The sequence below is a fragment of the Dendropsophus ebraccatus genome, chromosome 2, assembly GCF_027789765.1.
Source record: "Dendropsophus ebraccatus isolate aDenEbr1 chromosome 2, aDenEbr1.pat, whole genome shotgun sequence".
NCBI classification, from domain to species: domain Eukaryota; kingdom Metazoa; phylum Chordata; class Amphibia; order Anura; family Hylidae; genus Dendropsophus; species Dendropsophus ebraccatus.
In genome coordinates this window covers 66,375,390-66,394,331 of record NC_091455.1, presented here as the reverse complement: position 1 = coordinate 66,394,331, position 18,942 = coordinate 66,375,390, and the positions used below count along the sequence as shown (strand labels likewise).

General features: G+C 42.4%; 1 protein-coding gene across 3 annotated transcripts in view; it reads left to right on the top strand.

The window, feature by feature from the left end:
* The window catches only part of OSBPL1A (oxysterol binding protein like 1A), a 100,296-nt gene that overhangs the window by 67,510 nt on the left and 13,844 nt on the right, over nt 1-18,942 (top strand). For all 3 annotated transcript variants that reach the window (XM_069957691.1, XM_069957692.1, XM_069957693.1), the window contains 3 exons: nt 10,259-10,334; nt 11,505-11,639; nt 12,551-12,648. In XM_069957691.1, the coding sequence (XP_069813792.1) occupies nt 10,259-10,334; nt 11,505-11,639; nt 12,551-12,648 (309 nt within the window). The remainder of the gene's footprint in view (nt 1-10,258; nt 10,335-11,504; nt 11,640-12,550; nt 12,649-18,942) is intronic.

Sequence of the window (18,942 nt, the reverse complement as noted above, 5' to 3'; positions counted from 1 at the left end):
ATCACACATAGTATTTTTGTCAGTCTTTTTTTTATCCAAACTATGGAGTGGATTGAAAACAAAGAAACTGTGCAAATCTTTCCATTATAATTCTGCCAGTTCTACTCCTGGTTTTGGTTGAAAAAAAAGGACTGACCAAAATACTATGTGTGAACATGGCCTAAATGTATAAATAAAATCATTGCTTTTTTGATGCAGTACTGCGCTGTGTAAGAGCGCCCTTAGTTAACTGGGCATGGTCTGAACCTATAATATATGATCATTTGAAGCTGTTTTAACCATAAATAACCCTCACATGCAAGACATCTCTGTAACAAAAGTTTAGTAAAAATTTATAAAAAAAAAAAAGAACGGCTATTGTGCTGACACAGGTGCTTTATCGATATCTACTACATATACTGACAATAGACTTTTTTTTTTGTATTAGTATGTTAACCTGGTTTAGTATGAGACGTGGTTCTCATTGTTCTTCCTCTCTTGTAATTAAACATCATTTATTAATGTCTCTCCCGTTGCTTTTTAGTTTCCAGTCATTTGATCTCTATTGATGATATTCTAGATGGTAGGAATGACATCACAAGGACAAGTGTCATTTCATTTTATTTTTTTTGTGGCATGAGATTTCTTTATAACTTATTTCTGTCTGCATGTAAGCATATGTGGATCTGTGGTACACATTCTGAATCGTGTAATTATTGTTCCATTCCCTTTTGTAACATTTGCCGTAAGCCGATACATTGAGGCGCAGGCTGTGTTTTCTGATCTGCCGGGGTGAAACATACACCACACTTCTCCAATGACGTTGATGGACTCTGCAACAGGTTGGCGTGTAAATATAACAGGCGGGTTTATGTATGTCATGTCATGTGCCTGTCTCTCAGCTTGGCATGACATATTATTTGAAATGGTTCATTCATTTACTCCCAGACTACTTACATCTAAGTGAAGGAGTGGTCGTAATGCTAAAGCTGACCATAGCCAGCACAAAGTCAAACATCTGCCTGTAAAGTAGGATCATCATTGATTATAGCAATGTTCAATTTGAGTTAAATGATCCCTACAGTAATGGCAAAATAACCTAAGGGAGGAATTCGGTAATGATGTAGCCTTAGGATTTTGAGTCAAAGTTGTAGTCTTACGTGCAATTGCTTAAATGTGCGACTTTTGGTTCCAAGTGGAAAATGTGTGCAGGAGCTTGTAGTTATAGCCAGTCTTATAGGCAAATCTACACATGCTCTGAGCAGTCCTGGAGCCCAGCCACAATAAACACAATCTGCAATATACAGTCTGTGCACGGACAGTATACTGTGGACCAGATCTCAGAGCTTCCGGCATCATAATGAATCATGTTGTTGAGAGCACCAAGATCTAGGTCGCAGTATACTGTCCATGCTCATTGCAGATGTGTGAAAGGGTCCTTACTTGTAAGTTTTCAGTGTTATTTTTGTGTAGATTTGGGCAGATTTATCACACAGTGTGTGTCTTTTTTAAATAAATTCTGCATTATTGATCAAAGGGGTATTCCACTCAAACAAAACTTTTTTTATATGTTGCTGCCCATTGGAATACTAATAATAACTTCCATACTTGTTGTTACCTGTTCGGCCTGCCAGTTCTGAGCTGCTGCTTTCTGCTGAAGACACAAATCTGTGTGTGGGCTTTTCTCTCTGTCTCCTCCTCCTCCCCCCTTCCTTCTGAGACAGCTGATGTAAACAACTCCCTATGTGCAACTCTGTAGCAACTTTGTAATGCCAGAGAATTAATCACAGTTCATTAGCAACTTGACCTTAGATTAGCCCTCCCAGCATTACAAAGAAGTAACGAAGTTGCAGATAGAGCCTGCCAGGGACTTGTTTATTTGTTTACATCAACAGCCTCAAAAGAGAGGGGATGGGGGTGGAGAGAAAAGCTCACACAGTTTTTGTGTCTGTATATAAGCAGGCCAGCACTGAGTATCATCCCTATTGTTATGTTCACACAAAACCACAGATCTATAGCAGAAATCTGATGATGGTTTTCCCTTGAATTTCAGCCAATGTAATTCGCTGACCCTCCATACCAAAGTTTCCATTCAGATGAAACTGGCTGACATGGTAGATATTTGTGTAATAATTTGCTGACTGGAAAATTTGTTGGCACACAGCATAAGCAGATATGATGCAGAGCAGTCTAAGCACCTGTATGTACTGCAGGTCAGCGTCAGTCCTGTCTGATCATACCTATGTGTCTATGTGGGCACATTCACATCTGAACACAGGGACTTAGTAGTATCAGAGCGCAGCTGCACGTTCTTCTGCTCATTGGTTCCTTTTCACATGATCAGATTTGTAAAGGAGAAAGCAGAATGTCAGAATTCATTTTGATCCTGGAATGTTACATTTTATTGAGCATGTAGGAGGCAGTGACATGTCTGCTCACGTCATTGAATAGATATGATAGAGGGAGAAAAGAGTTAGATATTGAAGAAATTCTTCTTTACACATTATTAAAGGGGTTGTGAGCTCAGGTTCTTGTGGATTTTAGCACCAAACTTCTATATAGTGAACTTGTAAGGAGATATCACTACTTTTTAAGAAACCATAGGATTTCATACAGGCGATGAGCCAGAATATGTGTCTGACCAGTGGTAGAGGAATTACAGCAAGCTGCAAGTCCATGACTGCACACCCCATCCTCTAAGAATCTCATGTGTTAAGACCACAGAGTTGTCCAGAATACAGTATGTGAGTTTAACACACACACTAAAATATATATTTATTTTTTTACCTAGTCCTTATAGAAGCTAGAAGTCATAACTAATCCTCATTGTTTTGGTTGTGCCTTTCTTGTGCATAAGGGCCCTATTCCACGGGACGATTATCGTTTGGATAATTGTTAGTTTGGAACTAAGCGATAATTTTTTTGGTTGAATAGCAGTTAACAATTAAACAACGAACAATTAAACAACGAACAAGAAATCGTTGCTCGTTCGCAAATCATTCGCGTAAAATAAGACGTTGTTCGGTCGTTCGCAGTAGCAACGTCAAGACGACCACAAGAACGATTATAATTAACGATCATCGTTCCGTGTAAAGGAGTGAACGATTTAAGGTTGTTCGCAATAGCGGTCGTTTATCGTTAACGATTATGTGATCGATAATCGTCCCGTGGAATAGGGCCCTTAGTTATTCTCCATTAGCCATTTATTAGTGTTCTGCCCATAGTATATTGTCATATTGTGAGAAAGCCAGTCTTTTATTTTTGGAACGTGTTTTATTTTTAGCTTTTCTGTAAATTAGCTTAAAAACATATTAAAGGACAACTCCCGCGCTAAGGAAAAAAATCAAAAACCAATCAGAAACCTAGCTTTTATACTTATCATCCCTCCTGAGCTGTCACTGTTTGAATTTCCCACTGTCTGTGTACCTTCTGATTTCTAGTCTTGTTCTTCATTTCTTCCTTGCTTCCTGGTTTCAGCTTCCCATGATGCACTTTGCTGTGACAAGCCAGCCCCCTGCTGTGACACAGCAAGTGCCTGCCCCTAAATTCACTACAACTCCCATCACACACTACACATGACCCCCTCTCTGGCTCTCTTCAGTCAGGCTGCTATATACACACACTGAAGCTGCACACACATACTGTCACCTCACTGTAGTGTACATTCTGCAGGATGGTAAGGGCAGCAGGGGAGAGATAAGACGTCTGTGTAGCTGACCAGCCGGGAGTGAGGAGAAAGATAAGCAAGTGACATCACTCACTCACTGAGTCCACTCGGCAGCAGGAGGGAGTATGGGGGAGGGGGTCCTGTAGCTGGTTATGTGCCGGGAGTCAGTCACAAGTCATTATTGAGTTGCAGAATGACAGATGGCTTACAGTTGCTCAGCCAATGGGAGCTGAGCAAGCCTAGTCACCTGACCAGGCAGGGGAGGGGGAGGCTGGTGTGACAGGAGCTAGAGCAGCCCTCCTGCTGATGACTCATCGTCACTAGAAGGAGCTGAGAGAGCAGCCTGGTGACGACAGTAATTAGGTATGAAGGAGTTTCTTACACTTCCTGGTGGGGGGTGGAGGGGGGAAAAGACAGGGAAGGAGGACAGACAGGTGATTGAAGTATATTACAGTGTTATATAACTTTGTAATGTGCTTCAATTACTGGGAAAAAGTTTTTCATGGGAGTTGTCCTTTAACATAACTACTTCATTACATCAGTGGAAGTCAGCTGGAATTGCTCCAGCACTGTGCCACTTTCCATTACATGGTCTGGCCACATTAATGGTAAAGTGTCACAATTGCGAGGCGGAGAAGCACTAATGATGATCAAAAAGTCTGAAAAGGAGGAGGTTTTAGGAGTAAGGGATGAACAGACATAATAACAAACATAAAAACAGGGGGAGAGGGAGACACTCATAGCAGATTGGAGTTAAAGGGGTTGTCTGGGACTTTTCAACAAACTTGCATTGTTTTTGCCTTCTGTGGGTGTTGTATGTTCTATATACACTTTCATTACTTATTTCTTGCTCTTCTTGTGCTCTCAGGCTCCGTCACATGACCTCTCTGCCTGTGATTTCTTTACTTCCTGTGAATATCTGGTTCCTGTTCCTTGCACTGAATGTGATCACAGGTGGAGTCGTGTGGTCGGTGGGGCTGGTGTCCCTCTGAATTGATTTTAGCCCTGTGCATGTAGGCAGCGATAATACTGGAGCTCAGAAGAAGCTTGAGCAGGAAGGGCAGCGTGACATGGAGGAAAAGAGAGCAGAGGCTGATGGCTACCTTGTGGGTAGCACAGTGGTTAGCCATGTTGTCTTGTAGTGTTTGGCAACAACTTCTACTGAGCTCCAATATTGGCTCCACCTACATGCACAGGGCTAAAATCAGTGTGGAATTCCAGCCAGCCCATGGGAGGGACACCTGCCATAATTACGTGGCGGACCTCTCCGTGCGTACGCCCGTCCGCTCCCTCTCCTCTCTACTCAAACAAGTAACATGTTACTTCTTTGAGCGGAGAGTGGCGGCAGAGGACGAGCGCACGCCCTCTCATTCACTTACAGCCGGACACTGAGCGGGAATCCGTGGCGGAGAGGTCCTCCGTGGAATTACGCCATGTTTACTCAGTGTGAACTGGCCCTTAGGGCATGTTCACACTGAGGAATAGGTGAGAAATTAAAGAGGAAATTTAAGGAAATAGGTGAAAAGATTGAAGATTAAAAAAGTGGAAATTCAAAGCCCCAATGACTTATATGGGATCCGGCCAAAGAGTTGACATGTCAATTCTTTGGGTGGAAAACGATCAGCGTGAAAATGGTTATTTTTTTAGGAGATTTCAACTTCAAAAGGCACCAGCCACCGATCAGCATCTTAAGGGCCCTATTACACAGAGTGATAATTGGCCAAATCGACCGACTATCTGCTCTGGTCCAGTATCTGTACTGACAAGCCTCCCAGCCAATCACTGGCCACGGTCCTGTCTCGATCAGTGATTGGCTGGAGACAGGACTGCGGCCAGTGATTGGCTGATCGGCCTGTCAGTGCAGAGGCCGGAACAGAAGGCATAGCTGCAGCTGCAGAGACCAGGGAAGGCCCGAGGACACCTGGGAAATAAATACTTGATTATTTTACACTAAAGGCAAGGGCAGCATGGACATCACTAACGATGTCTTTAAAGCCCTTGCTGCCCGATAGCCAGTGTAATTGCTCAGTAAATGAGTGCCGATCTAGCAGGTTGGTGCTCGTTTACACTTCACACTAAGGGTCCTTACCCTAAGTGTGAAACTACTATACTATATCCTGACTAGGATATTGAAACTGTGTTGCATGTTGACTTCTGTAGATAGAAACATGGATTTCTGTTCTTCCCTGCGCTTGCTTCATGTGGAGAAAAGAGAATTCATTTACCAAGAGCCGTGTGTTTTCCGGTCTCGCGTTACACACTGTGGCGGTGTAATAGGATGGACTTGCTGCTGCTCTGTCCTTTATCGTGGATATTTGAGTAGCTTGGCATAGAGGCAATTTTAGCATGTTTCAATTATGTTGGCATAGCGAGCTGCAGCAGTACTGGCCTACCTTTTATTATCTTGTGCACACTCTATTGTTTTAACAACATAAATGATCAATATAGAATGAATATCTATTACGTGAAACCAGGGAACAATAGAAGCTCCTGGAAAGGTTTCTATTATATACAAAAAACGAAGTTCCTATTAGTGCAATATTATATAGTACTAGAAAGAGCATTGTTATTCATTGTGCCTTTTGCACAAGGTACAAATGTGGCAATTGGTGTCAGCTGGGTGCCATCTATCACATAAGGCACAAAAGTGTCAATAGGCCGAATAGGACACTGAACATAAGGACACTAAAGGGACAATAAAAACATTAAAGGGGTAGTTCACCAAAAATGTTTTCTTTCAAATCAACTGGTGCCAGAAAGTGCCAAGGATTTGTAATTTACTTCTATAAAAAAAAAAAACCTCAAGTTTTCCAGTACTTATCAGCTGCTGTATGTTCTGCAGGGCGAGGTATTCTTTCCAATTTAGAGAGCAGGAGAGGTCTTCTATGGGGATCTGCTACTGCTCTGGACAGTTCCTGACATGGACAGAGGTGGCAACAGAGAGCACTGTGTTAGGACATGCAGCAGCTGATAAGCACATGAAAATCATGTGAAAATCAAAACTCGCATGTAAAAATCGCCCCAAACACGCAGCGATAAAAACGCAGCAATAAATACGCAGCGATACGGTATGTGTGAAGCTACTCTTGGGGTGTGTGCACACTACGTAAAAGGCGAGGAATTTCTGTCGGTCCCATTGATTCAGTAGGATTTCTCAAGCGCAATCCGCATCAAATCAATTCTTTGGGCGGAATGCGGATTGCGCTTGAGAAATCCTATTGAATCAATGGGAAGGGCAGAAGTTCTGCAGATTCCACTTGAAATTTCTTGCCTATTCTAGAGTGTGCACATACCCTAAGGGTGCGTTTACACAGAGAGATTTATCTGACAGATTTTTGAAGCCAAAGCCAGGAATGGATTTGAGAAAAGGAGAAATCTCAGTCTTTCTTTATGACCTGTTCCCAGTTTACAGTCTGTTCCTGGCTTTGGCTTCAAAGATCTGTCAGATAAATTTGTCTGTGTAAATGCACCATTAGAGAGGAAGAAGGGGAAAAAGTGGAGTTGAGCAGCATCAGCTGATCCCACTAACCAATCAACCATAATGCAGCTGCCTCAAATAGGCTAATAGACAGAAGAAGATAAAATAAGAGGAGGAGAACTGCTAATACTAACAATATTATCATATTACAGGATAGTAAAGAAGATGTATACTGTTATTCCCTTATATTTAGGGTTAGAGCTGTGTCTCATCCTATTTTATCTTTCATTTTTATGAAAAGTTGTCAACATTATCACAGGAAGCATCCCGGCTAGTAGTAGGTGTTATCAGTGTAAATGTGAACATAAGGAATCTCTCGGGAGCACTTTAGGCTCTATTAGTTGAAAAAGCCATCCATGCTAAGCTGTAAACAGCTATGTGGAAAAGTGTCAATTTTATTTATTTTTGTGTTATTGTTGAGGTAATAGCAATTTACTACGTCAGTAAATGTGATTTGTTTTTGATTCCTTATATCTTTTTGAGTTGCCGTGGTATGTTTAGTTTTATAATGTCTTGCATCATTTGAACAAATGACTAATCCAATGGTTGATGACAGCGTGTTTTTTTTTTTTTTTAGAACTGTTTAGTTGGTTCTATTTTTTTAGGTACTATCATGAAGCTGAAGTGTCTTGTCATCTCGTCCTCAAAATATCGAAATTTAACAGACTGTCACCTTTGACAAACCCCCCCCCCCCCCCCCCCAACTATAGTTATTAGTAAATGGTACTTATGTAAATGTGCATCCGTAGTGCTCCATGTTTCACGGAGCACTATGTTCACACGTCATTACCCCAGCAATCCGTGCCGCAAGAAAACGGTCCGCATTACAACATGTCCGTTTTTTGCGTCACGGATCCCTACTCCGTATACACGTATGAACGTGTAAACGGGGCCATAGGATAAAATCGGTTTCATGTTCTGTCTGCAATTGCGGACAGAACAACGGATTTGTGAATTAGGCCTAAGCCTGCATTAGACCTAAGCCTCTCCATTAGGTAACAGTGCCAAGACATCCTCTTTGTGCATCAGTATGTGGCACAGGCCCTGTTTGCAGACTTAAAATTGGGAGGAATGCTAGTAAAAAAAGAGGGGGGCCCTTTTCAAGATGTCAGGGATTTGTGTTTTGTGCTTTCACTATTACTGTGTTACAGAGAAACCTCTTTAACACAACCACCTAATATTACATTAAAATGTGGTCTTCCAGGGGGGTGGTCATCTCAGGAGATTATGGTCCTTGTAAAGGAGAGGTCTTCTCAAAGAGGTCATTCTTTGGTGAGGTTTTACTGTTCTTACTTCATGGTTTCTGCTTATCATAGAAGCCATTTTTTCGTCTGATCTTTCAAATAATGGATACCGCCCAAGCAGACCCCATTAAAGGGGTTAACCTGCGCTACAAAAACATGGCCACTTTTGCCCCACTCTTGTCTCCAGGTGTGTGGTTTGCAATTATGCTCCTTTTACTTCATTGCGTTACATGTAAGTCTATAGAGCCCGACTTTTTTTTTCTTACACAGAGCGGGGTGCAGCATGGTCCTCTCCCACTCGTTCTCTCGATCGGTACAGGTCTGGACTCTCAGACCGAGACTGACCTAAGATTTTGACATGTCTCTATGACATATCAAAAGTTTTCCCAAATGACAGTGACTTTTTACCATTTATGGGGGGATTGGGAGAGCTCAGTTTGGCTGACCGCTACTGAAGTTGTATAACCACTTTTATCATTTTATGTAAAATCTATCTTATGAAATCTATTTTGATGTCAAGAGAATGTTCTAATAAGCATTGCAGCATCCTGCCGCCGGCAGCAGCTGGGTTTAGTGATGACTAGTGAAGGCCTCCTGGTCTGCATTGATAGTACTCCTGTAACACCAGAGGCAGGGTGTAACAGGAGATTAGTAAAATGACATTACTCTGCAATACAGAAATATTTCAGTGTATTATACAAGTAATGGCATGTTACAGTCCACAAAAAAAAAAAAAAAAAAACAAATTCAGGTGGTCAAAGAATGTGAACTATAGCAGGGGGTGGAGGGGCTTAGAACATATAGGACCCCTAAATAATGGCAATAGGGAGTTGGTCATTGGGGATCAAGAGAAGGCTGAGCTACCAAATTAGTTTTTTTTCCATCACTATATACAAAATCCCTGACAACCACCATTCTTGACGTTACCTGGTCTCTGGTGCCCTCTAGTTCTTTCTACGTTACCAGAAATCAGATGTCACAAGTACACCCTGGATATTGTCCATTTGAAACTTTTTTTTTTTTTTTTTAAAAGAACAGTATCATTTTTTACATTGATATCACCCCAAGACAGGGGTTCAATCACAGGAGCAGCCCAGTCGAAGCTGTGACCTGCTCATGACAAGCTAAAGAGAAGGAGGGATGGGATAAAATTCAGGAGGCAGCATTTTGTACATTCTATAAACATGTGTATTTACAAATGGGACGGTTTCCCAGAAGTAAAAGAAGCAAGAACCTTCTGAATGAGGCAGACAGGACCACATTGTATGTATACAGTCCAGGTATTCTTTCCTGCATAGAACTAGTTAAGCCCTGCCCTCTCTCTGTGTTCTGTCTTGGTCTCTCTGCTGCTAGAGACAGCATTCCCCTAACAACAGGCAGTAAACAGCAGTTGTCAGGGAAGTGTAAACCTTGCCCAAAAATGTTTTATTGGTAGTCCACTGTGTGACTTTGTGTTAAAGGGGTTTTATCATTAGGGAAAACTAGGCCTAATCTGACACAATATACCCTCTGTTTAGGATGTTAAGGTTGAGCTCAGATTGGTTGTTATGAGAAGTAAAGACTTTTTTTCCCCTTTGTTCTTATGGCTATTGCAATGGTAAATATTAATATTCTTACGCCTGCACACATAAATTAAACAATCATTTTAACACTTAAAAAAAAAAAAAAATAGTTTGAACAAATGAATAATTGCATTGCTAAAAACTAATTATAAATCTTTTTATGTTTTATTTTTAATAACTGTCCCAGTAGTAAATCTGCATGCACAGCCAGCACTGTCTCTACCAACACAAAGTGTCTGACTATGCCTGTGGATTTACTGCAGTGAAATGATGATTTATTGAACTGTGATGTCTCTCGTGGCTGAACAATGTGTCTTTCTTTTGTCAGAACGACTTTGCCGTCCCCAATGTTTTCCAGAAATGATTTCAGTATTTGGAGCATTTTAAGAAAGTGCATTGGAATGGTAAGCGCATCCTCCTCTACTAGCTGTTCAATTAAATCCATTAAATCAACATTTCTCTTCCCCCAGGCACAGACATGGTTCGGGCTTTTGTGCTTCTCAGTCTTGTTGGTTTCCACTGAGAGGTTTCAAACAACATTGACAAGTACAATAGAGAATGATTGTAAGGAAGCGCTAAGTACTTGTTATTTGCTACATTTATGTCCTTTGTTGCTGTATGAATGACTTCCTCCTTACAAGTGGGGTTACCTTTAATCTTTTCTTGCATATGTGATGTGTCAGCTTATTCCATGGTGCCATATAATTTAGATGGTGATCAGTAGCCAAAGGTTTACAGTCTAATTGGAAGCGGGGCTGTCACACAGGATCAAGCCACATATGGACATTAGCGTGATATGGTAAAAGTGGCTTTGTATTAAATCCGCTAATCCTGCAGTGTTGTAATTTTCCACTAGTTGCACAGTGTGCATTGTATGGAAAAGAGCTTTTTTTCTGCATTTTACAGTTAAATGGTTGAGCACTGTATTGTCTGTCTATAGATATGCTGTAACCTTTATAACTTTGAAGGCTAGATTCACATATAACGGATTCGCAGCGGATTTCACCATGCGAAATCCGCTGTGAATCCCTTACTGTCATTCTGAATAGGGTTACATACTTGCAGCAGCATATTCATTCTGCTGAAAGTATGTAAACGCCAGCCCCCTTAACCAGCAGCAGCCCGGTGCATACATTACTTGATCTGCGCTCCGGCCTCCTTCTGTGGCTCCCCAGCATGCTGATGTCCCGCTCAGCCGATCAGTGCGCTGTCCCGTCGCAGCCACTGATTGGCTGAGTGGGATGTCAGGATGCTGGGAGCCACAGGAGGAGGCCAAAACGCAGAGGATTTTGCTGCGAACTCGCAGCGTAAAATCTGCTGAGCATCTGTTATGTGTGAATCTAGCCAAAGAATGGTGTAAGCCAGTATTAGGTATGCTATGCAGTATCAGTCAGCCACGACACTCTTGGACCTGGCAAGGCATGGACTCCACAAGATCTTTGAAGGCGTCCATTCCCAAATTATTATGATGCCAGTGTAGCTCTGTCTTCCAGGCAGAAAAGGAAAGTAAGCGTCCTTATGAAGCTCTAATGTCTGTAACAGTAATGCAATTGTGTTTCTTCTGCACATTACAGGAATTATCCAAGATCACAATGCCTGTAATTTTCAATGAGCCACTGAGCTTTCTACAACGCCTGTCTGAATATATGGAGCACACGTACCTCATCCATAAAGCTAATCAGTGCATAGACCCTATGGAAAGAATGCAGGTGATTTGCCGACTGGGAAATGTTTCTTCAGAATACAGTATGGTTATATATTTTTTTTTCTTGGGTTACTTTGATTAATTATTGGGGAGCTGTATAGGCCTGATTAGGAAATGCAGTCCTGAAATCTACCAGGTGCATGCCGCCTTCTTCTTAACTTAATGATAGCGGTGCATGCCATGTTCTACAGGAAGGTATTAGCTTGGCTTTACCATAACTGACTGATTAAAAGGATGGGCAAAATATTGGTATTATAGAAAATCTACAATATTTACATCCATACCTCCGCAGTAATGAGCGTCTGGAGTCATCGCAGAGCGACATCCCATGAGAAGCCATGGGGTGGATGAGTGCAGTAGTCCCCACCCCCAGTGCACCAAAAAACCTAATTTACATTTTAATTAAAGTAAAGATTTTGCGAAAATGGAGAAAATGAAAGTAAGAAATTCATCTTCATTCTGTGTTCTATGCCCTATGGGAAAATAACAGCAGGAAACAGTCATTAAACCTGCTGTTAGTTTGCATTTAAAGTGAGGACAAATGTCCTTTCAGTGGTTCTGTGGCACAACTGTGCCCCTGGCCATCCACTATACAGGGACCCAATCACTTTCATTCACATTAAAGGGCTTTTCCAGTGGGGTGCGGACACTGGTGCCCATAGTACATAGAGAATAGAGGTAGAAGCAGTTCTACCTCGGTTTCCTGTTTCCTGCCTAGTGGTGACGCCAGGTTACCACAGTCACAGCCCCTATTTACTTCAATTGGGGCTAAGGCTCTAGTACTCCAGTACTGTTGCCAAACACAGTATGGAGCCAACACTGTTGGCACCCCGCTGATCAACTATTGATAGTTTATCCTTTTCATAAAAAAAAACAGCTTTTTAATGCAAACTCATTTTATCCTGTTTTTCTTAGTGCGTTGCTGCCTTCGCTGTCTCAGCAGTTGCGTCACAATGGGAGCGTACAGGGAAACCATTCAACCCACTTCTCGGAGAAACATTTGAACTAGTTCGGTAAGAGAAATTGATAGTTGATATAAAACTGCAATGTGATCGACTTCCAGCAAATATATCTACAGTAACTGAATTTAAACCTGCCTAGGATAAATATATATATATAATATATATATATATATATATATATATATATATATATATATATATATATATATAATCTCTAAGAAGGGAAATGCTAAAAGGGAACACAGGACCAGTCCACTCTCTTCTATTATTACCACGGCCCAGTTATGATGTACCTGTGCCCACTGTAGACACTGTTTGCAATGGACAGGGCCTACAGCTATGCAGCATATATGCAGTGAGCTATCATATACCATGTGTTCTTTTCTGTGAAAGCCAATATAAAATGTTTTTAGCAATTTCAGCACTAGTTGTGTTTCTCTAGTATGGGACCAGATGGCATGGCCTTTACTTTCCACACACATATGTGAGTCTTGGTTGCCGAAAGGTGTCATTCGTTAGAACATTTTTGGTAGGTGCTAACCAATATATACCAGGAACATATATATATATATATATATATATATATATATATATATATATATATATATATATGTATATATAATTATATAAAATCTCCCACCCATTGTCATGAGACAATTAATGTTATTCACTTCCCCTTACAGTGATTTTATTGTTATCGCTCATCAATTTATCTGTCTAGACAAAACATGTCATAAGCCAGTCCATAGAATTTCTGATTTCTCTATAGCATATATTACTGAAAATAGTATATACCACCATAGAAGCTACAGACTTTTGTTATGGAACCTTAAGTAGCTGGAGCCCTGGCTGTTTTTGTCTCTTTATGGTAGAAATATGCCATTAGCAGTCTATGGTAACTAGTGGTCTCCAGTACCAAGCACCCATGAATAGAGCTGTTCATAAATAGTTTTCATTGTTCCTGTCACAACAGGATCATTATTCATTTTGACTTTAGTGTGACTATAAATAAAGATTAGCAAGTCTGTAAAGATTTGCTGTGTTGCCACTTTTTAAAAAATATATTTTCATTAAAATTTCTACACATTACAAAAACTATAAACACAGTGGAATGAACTCACCACCTTAAGATACATGCGGAATTATAAAGAGAAAGACCTGGATCAAACAATCCTGTTGATATATCGAAGAACATTTGTGAAGTAAAACTTTAAGAAAACCCCAACCTTCTTGACCTGGGCTACTAAGTCAGTTGGTGTCGGCATATGTGCGACTAACCAATGTGTTAGGAGACATCTTTTTGCGACCAACACAAATACGTGTGTTAAGAGTGTGAGGCAGGGGGTATGGGAGAAAAGCTACGTATGTTGGTCAAACTGTGCCTGGTATTTGCTAGGTGCACACACAAAGGTCTACAATTTCATACAGTAATACATAGGGAATAAAACTCAAAAATTCAAAATAACCACTGTATATCCACGTTTTTTTTACCTGTATTGTGAAGGTATGTATGTTTGAGTGATAAGTGAACAATTGTACACACAAACAAGAATATATACACTATGGGGGAGATTTATGAAATGGTGTAAATATACACCTGGTGTAAACTGCCCACAGCAACCAATCACAGCTCAGGTTTCAGCTCTGGTAAAATATAAGAGGAGCTGTGATTGGTTGCTGTGGGCAGTTTTACACCAGGTGGATATTTACACCATTTCATAAATCTTCCCACATGTACACTCCTGTTATGCCCTGCCTAAGACTAGAGTAGGACCCACTGATATGGGCTTACCCAGGCTGCAGGAGGCTGCCCCTGTTCTGTTCACAACAAATTTGTTCAAAAAAGGATAAGAACAGCCTAAAAAAAGCAATATTCAATAATATGATGACTTATGACAGTGCATTTAACAGTAAGAAATTGTTGAGCCTAGTAAATAGACATATCACAGATTAGCAATTAGACCATGTAGTCTTAGAAGGACATGTGTCAAGCAGCGAAATCAGTTTTTTTTCGGCGGAAACTGACGATTTTCAAATAATTTTATTCGCAAATGGCCATTTTGCAAATAAAATATTCACAAATCGGCACTTTCCGCCAGGTACGCCAGGAGGGCAGGGAGGAGGCGGAACGGGGGCGTGGACTCTGAGTCCGCTCTATTCAGCATTAGTTTCGCTAAAAAATACGCAGGAAAAATACTCTAGCCCTCATCTGGCATAGGTTTCCTGCCGTGCGCACCGGCGCGCGTGGGATTTATGCAGAGGCAGTTCGCCTCTACATAAATCTCCGTACTGGCAGAGCCGCGGGGACATTTTTAAGTCCGGCGCAGAAAACGCCGGACTTAATAAATGTCACCCTTAGTGTCTATAGCGATGTGACCATAAACTGAAATCACCCTTGTTACCAATGCGGTTATCTAGGGTGGGTTTATCAGGGAAATGGGCATCCTACATGAGTGATTAGTCTGGGAATGTGGATAACTAACTTATGCAGTTAGTCCCTGGGCTGTGAAGTCGTGGAGTCGGAGTTGGAGCTAGCTTTGGCTGGAGTCGGAAAAAAATTTACTGACTTTGACTCAAGCTTTAAAGGGAACCTGTCACCCCCCGTGCCGGGGTGACAGGCTCCCGACCCCCCGTTAGAACCCCCTATACTTACCTCATCCCGCCGGGTCCCGCTTCTGGATTCGGTCGGGTCCCGGAGATCTCAGCCGCTGCAGCCCGGCGCGCGCGCTGACAGATGAGTCCAACGCTCATAGAGAATGACGGAGCGCTGGACTCTCCTGTCATTCTCTATGGGTGTTGGACTCATCTCTCAGCGCGCGCGCCGGGCTGCAGCGGCTGAGATCTCCGGGATCCGACCGAATCCAGAAGCGGGACCCGGCGGGATGAGGTAAGTATAGGGGTCTCTAACGGGGGGTCGGGAGCCTGTCACCCCGGTACGGGGGGTGACAGGTTCCCTTTAAAAAAATCTTTAAACAATGTAGAATTGAATTTTGATATGACTTTTACAAGTTTTGCTCATGAATATATACTATGAGCAACATTCTAATAGGACACTGTCCCTATTACATAAGGGTGGTCATGGAAAAGTTGTCAGTCGCTATTTGGCAGTTTGTTCCTTATCTGGAAGAGTCCATTGTGTGGGGGGAGATCTTTTCTGTTCTCTTCCTGGATGCTGGATGACTGTATATGAGCAACAGTCTAATATGGAGATATCCTGTGTAATATAGAGGAGGAGGAGAAGACATAAGTAGTGTAGCAGTAACCTCTGTCCTTAGTGTGGTGTTTTCTCTCTGGGAGAAGATTGTGTGTTTTCTTCAGTGTTCTATGGCTGCAGCTGTGTGTGTGTGTGTGTGTGTCTGTGCGTGCTATGGCTGCAGTAGGCTGTGTGTGTGCTATGACTACAGCAGGCTGTGTTTGTGCTATGGCTGCAGCAAGCTGTGTGTGTGCACACTATGGCTGCAGCAGGCTGTGTGTATGTGTGCTATGGCCGCAGCAGGCTGTGTGTGTGGTGTGCGCTATGGCTGCAGCAAGCTGTGTGTGTCTATGCTATGGCTGCAGCAGGCTGTGTGTGTCTATGCTATGGCTGCAGCAAGGCTGTGTGTGTGCTATGGCCAGGGCCGTATTTACCATTAGGCACCCGTGGTCCAGTGCCTAGGGCAGCACCTTGCAGGGGGGCAGCACCAGGGAGCAGGTGGACAGAAAAAACTTTTTTTTTTGTTTTCATTTTTTTTAGTTTCCCTCCTCACGTTCAGACTTGCCAGTAAATCTGGTGTCTTTTTCAGGGGGGTGGGGGGTATGGTGGTATTGGTCAGGTCTGGTATCGCCAATAGGTGCGTGAAGATGGGGCGTCTTCAGGTTTAGAGCCTAGGGCAGCAGCAGTTGTTAATTACGGCCCTGGCTATGGCTGAAGCAGGCTGTGTGTGTGTATGCTATGGCTGCAGCAGGCTGTGTGTGTGTGTGTGTGTGTGTGCGCCCCCACAGTGACCTTCTATATCACTATGTGTGACCCCTATATCACTATGTGTGACCCCCTGTATATCACTATGGCTGACCTGTATTTCACAGGTATCTGGCATTGTTTGCAGTGTTTCTTTAAGTATGGTGAATATTTATTTAGAAACATAGAAGACTGTCAGCAGGAAAAGATCACCTGCTCCATCTAGTCTAGTTCTGAGTTGTTCAGGACATGGAGGCTGGAGACTGGCTGCATCCACTGCACACACAGGGGAAGCTTCCTTTGTATGTTTCAGAACTCGCCCCAGGATCATGTAATACATTAGGGAGAAGCTGCTGAGCCAGTGTGATAAATAACTCCCCTGGTATATGACTGGCCATTTATGAAGGAGTTGGAGTTAGAGTCGGTCCTGATAAAATTCAGGAGTCTGAGCTGCGGCTTACCGACTCCACAGCGCTGGTTAGTCCCCATGATGTCCTAGCATCAGTGTCAAGGCATGGAGGATTAGTTGGTCACTGTGTCCATGGACCGATCTTAGTAGTGGTGGTCTTTCAGTCCAAATATTGCTCTGATCATTGGCTGATGATATGAGGCGTTTTTTTTTTATGTTGGGTATGCAATGGTGTGTCTAATGTATGTCAATGAGAGCTTGAGAAAGGCCCTCTCAGATTAGAGGGCAGAAACGCGTTGCCACCAATAAACTTTTTTTATGCACTTTATGGTTTACCACGGACGGCATCTGTTCATGCAACACAGTGTTCCCAGCGGATACGGTATAGTTATAGATTGCCGCTATTGATCAAGTGCGCCCGTTTGTGAGAGGACAATTTGCTATCTGCCGGGTCCTGGCAGTGAACTACCCTTTGGTTACTTCTACTCAACGTCTGTTGTGGTCCCTCCAGTGTGCTGCGGTGATGCACTTCATGTGTTAACTAGCGTTGTGCCTAATTGCACAACCCTAGTAGGTGAGTGTACAGTCTACCCCCCTTGGGTGTCTCTACTGCTCTTTCTCCCCTTGAAATTGACTATATTGCACCAGGAAGCGCCCTTCTGTTTGTGCTTTGTTTTAGTAATGTACGTCAAAACATTTACCCTCACCACAGGGTGCCAATGATGCTGGTCAATAATCTTGCACGATGATGCATAATGTGGTGGTCATATCAGCAGGTCCTTTTTTTTTTTTTTTCCTTTTTTTCCCCGTTTTTTCTCCTATTCCGCCTTGCTACGCCACAAGGATTTGAAATGACAGCGCTGTGCCCCATAACCCCTGTGATTAAATGATTCCTCCGGGAGGGGATGATCTATGAGAAGCACAAGGTACATGGCTGCCCTGGGGTCACTTAATTCCTTAACACAGTACCCCCACTTGCAGGGAGCTGTAGCATTTAGCTTACTGTCATCACTGACTGCAGCTGTAGTCACTGACTGGCTGAGCGGGTATTTCCTGTGGGGCCGCAATGATTTAGGAGCATGTACAGTGACAGAGAGCATTTTCTTTGTCTATAGTGAATATTTAGTTAGAAACACAAATTTTTTTTTGCAGAAATCAATAGTCCAGGTGATTTTAAGAAACTTTGTTTAAACTTTGGTTTATTAGCCGAAAAATGCATTTTTATTATGAAAAAGCAGTTTGAAGCTCTCCCCCCTGTCTTCATTGTTCTCCTATGGAGAGAGCTAAATAAAAGACCAAAACAGGACAACAAAGAGTTAATCTACAAATACCTCACCCTCTATCTCCTTTGACAGCCACCACTGACCTCTCTGAGCTCTGATTACAGCTGTCACCAAGCTCCGTGCCTGTAATCCTCAGTTATCTGCTTTCTGCTGTCGGCTAACTCCCTCCTTCCTCCTCCCTCCTCCCCCCTCCCTAGAACAGACAGGGTACGACTCCTGCAACAAGTCACAATTTCCTGATATTTTGCAGTGGATGGAAAAGAGGAGAGGAGGTGGGGACCTGGGAAAAGGCTTTTTAAATGCAGATAATGGCATATAATATAAAATCGCCTGGGCTATTGATTTCTGCAAAAAAACCAACAAAAAACGACAGTGACTCTTTAAGGACATGGTGGCTGGAGACTGGCTGCATCCACTGCACACACAGTAGAATCTGTTTTATAGTTTTGCCTTATTCACTCAGAAGTCACCCCAGGATCATGTAGGACATTACGAAGAAGCTGATAACTCCCCTGGTGTCTGACCGGCTATTTATGAAAGAGCTGAAGTTGGAAGTCTGATAAAATCAGTGTGTTAAAATTCCGGAGTCAGAGTTGGAGCTGCGCCTTACCGACTGCACAGCCCTGATACATAGTACTGTAATTGACAGATTATTATGCTGTATACAGTTCATGCTCGTAAGGGACTCGGTGGATACAATGAAAATATTTTCTTCC